The sequence below is a fragment of the Ostrinia furnacalis genome, unplaced genomic scaffold (genome assembly GCF_004193835.3).
Source record: "Ostrinia furnacalis isolate ACB-3 unplaced genomic scaffold, ASM419383v2 OfSCF6932, whole genome shotgun sequence".
Taxonomy (NCBI): domain Eukaryota; kingdom Metazoa; phylum Arthropoda; class Insecta; order Lepidoptera; family Crambidae; genus Ostrinia; species Ostrinia furnacalis.
Genome location: NW_021137171.1, coordinates 386,287 through 395,480, shown reverse-complemented (window position 1 = coordinate 395,480; position 9,194 = coordinate 386,287). Strand labels below are relative to the sequence as shown.

Genomic DNA, 9,194 nt, shown 5'->3' with positions numbered 1-9,194 from the left:
TTGTAAAATATGCACTTAATAAACATACGATTTGATATTTTATGCAGCGGGGTAACTCGTTAACTCTTTTTCTGTATTTTCGGTTATCAATCCCTCTCACTCCGAAAGACGAGCAACAGAGACTCGATATTAGGGATAATTCAGCTGAAATGTCAATGTTGTATTTTGCTGATATTATGGGCAATGTCTTAAAGCTCCACTACTTACTGAACTTATAATATTACCTACTATTCAACAACTCTCACAATCGGTGTAATAACCCATCGAAAAGCCAGTTTTTGTAATTTAATTTTACTCTGTTCTTGCTATATTCTTTCTAAAAATCAAGTGCTAATTAACGATGAAATTGAAGCAATGAATGTAGGGTAATATAAGTGTTTGTCCTTTTTTAAGATATCTTTAAGCTTAATGTAAAGTGTCGGTGATGTGCGCAGTCGTAAGATAGACGTGTGTAATAAAAATAAAATACTATTGTTATGCCTTTTTAACAGAGTCGTACAGATTACTTTTATTCAGAGAACACGGGAAGTTACCTATGTGTTTATGAAACCAATAGTTCTTATAAGGATAATTTTCTTTCATATTTTACTCATGCGTTGTAAAGACAAAATTGATGTAATATGAAATGAACGAAAAAAGACACAATCAAAGCTTTTTAATTTACTAAAAAAAAGACCGTAAATATCTACACTCTTCTATCTTACGGCTGTGTATAGTTTTAGAGTAATCGAGGCAATCAATTCCGTGCCATAGTCTAACTATGTGATCTACAATCTGAGCAGCCGCCACAATCTCATGGAATTATTTGTAAGTTTACGCAGCACATGCTTTGGCTTTAAAATTTCCTCAATCCCAGTAATATGTCATGTTATAAGGGATTATATTATCAAAATAATGTAAACTAGTGCAGCTTAGCATGCTTAGGCGACGGTAAAAATCTATGAAAAAGACTAGAGAGCACCTTAAAAATTATTGCTTTCGCTCGTCTGTGCTATCCAAAAAACTTAACGCACTGTCTGCTAGTGAACTAAGAAAAAAGCTGCTTTTTTAGCCAGAAGAGGTTAACTTAAAGTACATTATGTATGCATCGTTGCATCGCTTTTCACATTATTGTAATTATTCTTACGATGCATTTGAATCAAAGGTGGCCAACTTTTCTATCTTTGGATAACTTTACCTTGAAGAATAAAACGACATGTCGAACTTTTTCTATGTAGATAAAGTTATTTAAAGATTCAATATTCGCCTTTAAAGAAATACTTGTTGATAAGGCGATTCTTTCATGGGGTTTCTAGTCTAAATTTTGAAAAGTTAGACATTTAAGTGAATAACATAATCAATAAGACCCAGTTCTATATTTGGGCTCTGTGCCGTGGTTCATTATCAACTGATATCATTCTTACTCTTTCCATTCTTAAAAAAAAAAGAATATTATAACTTTCAGGTAGAATTTTGTAAAGAAAAATCATTTTTGCATCATCTTGACAGTGAAATGAAAAAGATGTGCTAGTTTAAAAAATGTAGGTATTTCACTATTAGCACATTAAATCAGTCGCATTCATATTTCCATTAAAAAGATCTCTATAGCTACATCTTACTAAATGGGATGGACAACATTCCCATCTTCATGAAAAAAATTAACAAAACTATAAATCATTTGAAATGAATTCATATTATTATATCAATGGAACATTGCGATCTGTAGTGTTATATCAAACATTGGAAATATCAATGGGGAATCAGAATGAACTTGATTTACCTATGCCGAGTGCATATCACCCTTCATAGACTAAGAAGTTGCCAAATGTAAATAAATCTAGATATAAGCTAGTATTAGGACTTTTTGTCTGGATGTCAGTCTTAAGCTGTGGACACATGAACCAAGATCACATTTGGAAATAAGAAATTGTTAAAGATAGAACAAAGTTTATTGTATCGACACAGTACGCTTAGTTTGCCTTGAAGTTTATGATTGAGTTTGTTTTAGTATAGTAAGTGAAACAGCAAATATTATTGTGCCTTTTTTAGTCGTTAATTGTACTAAATTGTTGATTTTACATAGTGTTGTTGACAATGAGAAATATTGAATCATTGTATAAGTTGGTTTGTTGTGTATAAGGATTTTATGAGTAAAGGAAATAAAGCAATTTGATTGTAGATAATATGCACTCTATACAAGATGGCAAGGCGTAAGATAGTGTATGAAATATTATGGCCTAATATTCGTTTGCCGATCCTCTCGTGTGTCCACAGCTGTATTGTATTATACTGTACATTGTAGCCGACCTTTAAATTTTGTAGCTAATAGTCCCCTTAGAATTCACAACTTACGTTCAATGAATTTTGTGTGTAGTCAAAAAACAATTATCCTTTTTTTATCCTAACAAAATGTCTGTTGAAAATTTGATGTACGTATTAAAATATATTTTCTAGACAAAGTGTGGTTTCATTATTTATCAAGCTAATCCCTTCTTATAGGCACATTTACACAATATTACAATCAGGAATACATATAATGTACAGTGTGCCTTAGTCGCCAGTGGCGCCAACTGGTGAAAAAGGCAAATAGGTACGTTCATAAGTTTTGACAGCTAATGTCGAACAATGGCCAATAGCGGCTTATAGAGGAGGCTGACTTCTAATTAAAATCTAGTGACTTGTTTTTATAATTTTATCTGTACTTGTACAAGGGTGCAAATTTTAACAAAGAAAGAAAACCATATTGAAAGTATACAAAGTCTGATTCTTTATTTGTATGCAGTTCTTTTACTGTACATGACGGGATGTTTGCCGGCAGTGGCGGCCGGTGCTGACGTATAACGTATAATTACAACGCGGCGCCGCGACTCGCGAGACGTGACGTCACTCGCCGAACGTACCGACGGGTGGCCCGGGCCCGCCACCTGACTAGCTAACGCAACTCACGGCACTGGAAGATGTGACAAAAAACCTAAACTAATTTACACTTCGACATCTTTAGGAAAATTACACGAATGTATCTACCTCAAATTACAACTTAGGGCTATTTTAATACGGTTCGTTTTAGAATAAATGTTTAACCCTTAATCATTCGCTGCGAGTGACTTTAACAACATACAGTAACAAGTTTTACTATCTACAATGAAAAACCGTCGGTAGTGAGTTCGGATCGAACAGCCTTTCAAATATTACGTTGCAGTACATTGGGGGCGAATAAAAAAATAAGGAATACATGAAATTATTTGACAACACATTTTTAAATAAATCGGGAACCCTATTCGGGGGCCCATTTGTATATTTTTAATCATTTTCTACATTCAGTTCATTAATTTATACTACATATTTGAAAAGCGGCCTTAGTTTTCTCGAGAAAACCGTTGCCCTGGGAGATTAAAATAATATCTCGCAAACGTAATACTTGAATGGAATTACGGAATATATTGAGGCACGAACCGGGAAATAGGATCTGTCGGGTTTGACATTCGGCCTGTTTCACACTGGAAGGGGCACGGCAATAGGGTGACCACACGGGTAACGTGACATAAGGACGCCTTCAAATTAGGGGGTGATCGAGCGCTGCTTTAAAACTATTATTGCAATACACGTGCTCGACTGGCAGTCACAACTAGTGAAAAATATTGATAGACGAGTAAAGGTTTTTTCAACAAAATTCATCGCATAACTGACTCGTAAGAAGCACGTCTTAAGCGTTTTTGCAGCGTTCTTATTCACGACTAATTGAAGGCGCCCTAAACGCCGCCTTGGTATGTCTTAGCGGTTGTTCATACTATATTCACAACCAACACTAACGTTTTAAAACAACTTCGCACATAACACAGGTACAGTCTTGAAATGCGCTTATGAAATGAGAAAAAAGAAAGATTTCATATGAGAATTTTCATAAAAGATATTTTGGATAGACAAAGAATGTTTAGGTTTACTGATTGGCGTTGTCTGATAGTAGTTGACACGCTAGTCAATTGAAATAATTTTTTGAGCTGCCAAAACGCATCTATGGCAAAACGGATTACGACGTCAGCAGTTCGCGAATTAAATTGAATTAAAATTCATATCACACAGCATTGAAAACGCTTTTCAGGGTTTGATGCACTGTTTTTTAAAGTTTTGTATAGTTGTCCAACACTGCTGTAACATTGACAAGAATGCAATAGAGGGAGAGAAAACCGGGTTATTAGTTCCGAATTTTGTCACGTTTGAAAACACTGAAATGTCATTTACAGGAGGACGCTGTCAATTGGTTATTACTTCTGATGTTTGCCATTTAAGTTTCAGAACTATTGGTTACGGTGTCAACTACCCTCAGTCGTCTGAAGCGGGTAAAAAATCGCAACCAAGGCGACGGGGGGTCACCCGCGGGTCGGGGGGCCGCGGGGGGGCCGGGCGTGGCGCTACGAGCGCTCGTGGTTGTTGTGCGAGTTATGCAGCGGCGCGTGCGAGTTTTGCTCGCGGTCGGCGGTGGCGCGGAGACAGTCGCCGTGCGCCTTGTACTCGATCGGCACGGATAGCGGCAGCTGCAGAATGCGGCGGAGCGCGTCTCGCACGCGGCCCGCCGCCGCCGTGTCGGCCGCCGTCCGGTGCCACACGGCTAGGTGGTCCTCCTGGAACATTACAAATTAGAGGTTAGATTAGATTTACTTTTTGTGAAATTGTATTGAAAATGTGAATTTAACACTAGAGTACACGCGCGGACTACTATAGTAGACCAGGGTAACATTTTACGCTATAACTTTTTGAAAACTTGCGCCAGAGAGCTGGCATTCCAGGAAAGCCTCGTTTACTAAATTTGTCAGTAAGCCAGTAAAACTTGGGTCGCTAGAGTCTGCGCACTTTCCTAAAATTGGCCGTCAAAACTGCGGATCTACTCAAAAGCCCGAAATCACTCGATAAAAAAATTAATTTATGAAAGACTTGCAACAAATGGATTTACACCATGTACCAGGCAGTAGGAAGTCATGAATACTATGACAGATAAAAAACTAATCATATTTTTTCAGTCGATTTTTTTTTGTTAACATTGGTCTCAGAGTGCAATTTTGGTCCAAAAAATTTACAACTTTTAAATCTGTTTATAATGTTTGATCCCAAATAGTTATATAAAGAAACTTTGTTTATAAAATAACTATAATAAACACTTTTATCATTTACATAATAGTTCTATTCATAAATTGCTTACAAACTGATTTAAAGTGATTTTAAATTGGCTTACCAGAGTAGGCCGCGCGTGTATTCGTGTAAAAAAAGGGGCGCGTGTACTGCAGTGTTAAATGTTTAACTAATAAATTTGCCTATTCATGAAATGAAGAATAGCAGTTAAATATTGAGAAATATGAACTTGATTCCAATCATCATGTTGACCATTGGCATATTTATCTTGGCCCAGAATAACAGAATTAAACTCACTCAACAATCGCCTCCTCAATGATTTTCACAACACCTGGTTGTGTTTATTAATTATTATAATGATAATTTACAACACAAAGGCTTGTGTAGTCTTTCTAGTTATACCTTTGATTGGCATTCTGTTCTGAGTCAATCATTGTTGAACCAATGGAACTTATCCTTTTGTTCATTTAATAGACCGTGGTGCAGGGTAAAACAAGACAGGATTCAATGAATATTAAAGCTGTTAGTCAAAATCCTTCAATAGAATTCTTCTTCATTTAATCTTAGCATTTGTATGCCGACAAGGCTGATCACGGCTTGAACACATCATTGTTTGTTCATCATACTCTTTACCTGTGTTTCACAAATAAATTATTTGAATTTGAATTTAACACTGGTACGCGAATCGTCCCTTGCAGAACCCCTCCTACCTGGAAGCGCACGGACAGCACGACGCCGCAGAGCTCGGCGCCCACCATGAACTGCTCGCCCAGCATCGCCATGCACAGGTCCTCCCACGCGCGGCCCGTCTGCGCCTTACGCAGCCTCACCACCTGTGATAGACGATACACGTTATCAAACGTCTTATAGAAGACAATCTTGGATTNTTGGATTTGTCAATAGGCCGTATAGGCCGCAGTCTAGGGGCAGCAGATTTCATAGAGCGCTCACTCAATTTCACAGAATAACGTTAAAATTGAATTATAATTTTAAGAATGGTGGAAATAAAATGGTCTAAACTTATAAAAATATAAATCCGGGACTGATAGCAGGGTCCACATAGGACGTTCCGTCACGCTCCGATCATTGCTTGCCTTAGAGTAGAGAAAATGCATCATCAGTAAGGACTGTACAAGCTTTTCTGGACCTGTTTCTCAAATAGTTTAATGAGGGCTATCTTTTTATTAAACTAGTGGTGACATTCTGTTGCGTGCAAATGCGATAGACAATGTGTAGCACCGCGTCAGGTGCGAGTAGTTACGCTCAGATATATCACCGTAAAACTGTGAATTCCGTCAGATTATAATCTGACGTAGTTAGATTACAATCTAACCTAACCCCCTGTTAGTTTACAATCTCACGCGTTATTTTATAAACTGACGGAGCTCACAGTTTTACATTCACATTTACTTTTCATTGCAACCGATAGTACCCACCCACTTGCCCCCGTTGACATTGGCTGGGTCTTCCCACATGGGCTTGATGCCGAGCTTGAACAGGTGGAGGTCGGACAACGGCGGCAGCTCGGCCGGCCGCGCCAGGTGCGAATACAGCCCCCACCACTGCTCCACGCTGCCCACGCGACCCACCAGGCGAAGTGCCTGGAACACATTGCAATGAAATTAGAAACAGAAGTAACAAATGACATTAATATGAATAGCTAAATGAGTTAATGAAGAACTTATGAAATTAACAAAAACTTTTTTATTTTATGCTTATTGTAAACTTGTAAAAAATAATAAACATGACATCCAGGCAAATGATAAAGAATTGCGCCCACTCAGTAATGACTAAGAGACATAGAGGGAGTTTGTTACAGTCAGCTGAAGAGCTAAGACTACTTGTATGCCGTGTCAATGTAGGGATACTACATTGCATAATATGTATTATGATGTGTCAATTGTTATGCAAAATGCATTACAGTTTCTAAAGGTACAGCATTACCATAAATGCTGCCTAACCTAACCAACCCAAAGAAAACAATTTTGTGACACTGAGGGCAATGGAAGATTTATTTAATAACTCGGTACCTAGGTATAATGAAGTAAAGTTTGAGTAATACAGTCAAACTTGAACAAAATATGGATTTTGTTTTTGTGTAAAAGTGTTTCACATAATATTAGTAGACAACTAACTTACCTGAAATAAATTTCTAACAATTTAAATGTTAGAGTATTGTTAAAATTGTTAGATGAAGAATAATTTAAAAGAGACAGAAGATATTGAAATTCATTTGCTAACAAAATAGACTGTTATGTTTTAATAACTTAATTTTAAAAGTCAAGTGATACTGTTATTAGTGAGAAAATTGAAGTAACATTTCTCAGTTATAAAAAAATACAATGTTTATCCCTTTATCATTTTCCATGCCAGTTCATTTTTGTCAGTTGGTCCCACAAACAAATACATAGAAGTTTTTTATTCTTATTGCAATACATAAAGAGGCAATATCAGAATTAAAAATACAGAAAATAAACATAATTTTCATATTGAGGCAATTAAAAATTAAAAAAGTAAAGTATTGTCAAATAATAGTAATACAAAAATACAATATAACTAAAAATAGAAGAACTATAAATCTCTCATACATTGGTACAGTTTAGATGTATTAATAAGCCATAACTAAAAGTAGGTCAACTGATACATAAAATTCTTCAGATCTTCTGGTCTATAAAAACTAAAGAATACATAAAACATAATATTTTCTTAATGTTATTTACTATTCGTGGGGATTTAGTTGTCTTTAGAAGAATTAAGTTACGACTTGGAGGTTATGTTTTTGAAACTTTATTGGTAAACTTTTACTTTAACTAATAAGAATTTGGTCTAATAATACAAAAATACTAGTTATTAACAGAGAAAAGAACAGACTGGATAGTTAAATGATTAAAAGTAAAGTTTTAGAAAATATCATTAAAACTACCAACAACTGACATTTTTGTTGTGTTACAGTTAACAATTTACCCATTTTTTAACAATGATTTACTATAACAATTTTTCATATTCTGAAGTACTTAACACGTAGGCTGCCATGACAGTCACCGGTGACTGACAAACATGCAACCTATTCGGGCCATGTCAGTCACTGGAGCCTGACACTGAAGCATCTAAATCAAACGACCGCAGTAGGCCGCCTGGCACGTTTAATGCGTTACTTCCTATTTTAAATGACTGACGTGGCCCCCAACAAAGTATNAGGATTCAATACTTACAGTAGGTGCAATAGATGCACACAACAAGTTGGTTTCAAAGTTAGATGATTGTCAACAAACCTGCCCATAACCAGTGGTGGAGGCGGAGAGTTCGCGGGCGGGAGGCCGCCGCGAGAACCACATCCAATAGCTGTACTCCAGTTTGTGTTCGTGTGGAGGCACAAAAGGTGGTATTGGGTCGTCTGGATTCCTATCATCATCTTCGTGATTCCCATGATTCTGAGCGGCGCCACCCCCCACGCCACCCTCTCCCATTCGTCGTTCAGGCACGTTTAAATTGTAGAACTTGCACATTTTCCTTTCAGTCATGTTATTCTAAGTATTGTACTAACATGTTTCGCTAACGGCCTAACCTAGGACACGTTGCGTTTGAGGTATCAGACTCTACACAAAACAAATTACTATAATTTACACTTTCACTATTATACAATATAAATTCACTATTTGTAGGATTCACGATTTATAAATACCATTTATTTGAGCGCAATTATAAAATACCCTCCTATTCTGTTTATAACCTTTTTCTTTCCGTCATCAAATTCAAACTGTCAGTTGACAGCATGGATGGATGACGATACAGCTAACAAAACTTAAATTATTATTAAACAATTTTCAATTTTTTTATATATTTATATTTCTTGGAAATTATCAACAATTAATAGGATACTAATGTTTAACGGATTTAAATGAATCTTGCATTAAATTAACAAATGTAGGGATTTTAAATGTTTTTGCATAAAAAACTTAAAACCAAACTTAACTCAACAAATCTGTCATGATTATTTTAACGTCTCTGCATTTGGATTATTTACCAATACATTCAAAAGAAGATTTAATAAACTAAAAATTTAAACTATAATAACAAATTACGGAATTGAT

General features: G+C 36.1%; 1 protein-coding gene across 1 annotated transcript; it reads right to left on the bottom strand.

Annotated features, from left to right (window-relative positions):
* Nucleotides 1–2,722: 2,722 nt before the first annotated feature.
* Nucleotides 2,723–8,874, bottom strand: eIF4EHP (eukaryotic translation initiation factor 4E homologous protein). The gene is made up of 4 exons (XM_028318499.1): nt 8,376–8,874; nt 6,540–6,704; nt 5,814–5,936; nt 2,723–4,598 (listed from the first exon to the last, which is right to left on the bottom strand). Exons 1-4 carry the CDS (start codon nt 8,622–8,624, stop codon nt 4,389–4,391), a joined length of 747 nt encoding a protein of 248 aa, XP_028174300.1. The 5' UTR covers nt 8,625–8,874; the 3' UTR covers nt 2,723–4,388.
* Between the last annotated feature and the right edge of the window lie 320 nt (nt 8,875–9,194).

What these genes read in the sequence shown, in the direction of transcription:
- eIF4EHP (XM_028318499.1), bottom strand. Translation starts at nt 8,624, where the DNA reads ATGACTGAAAGGAAAATGTGCAAGTTCTACAATTTAAACGTGCCTGAA. An exon ending in CCACCACTGGTTATGGGCAG is followed by an intron (nt 6,705 to 8,375) that starts GTTTGTTGACAA and finishes AATGTGTTCCAG; the next exon opens with GCACTTCGCCTGGTGGGTCG. An exon ending in ATGTCAACGGGGGCAAGTGG is followed by an intron (nt 5,937 to 6,539) that starts GTGGGTACTATC and finishes CGTCTATCACAG; the next exon opens with GTGGTGAGGCTGCGTAAGGC.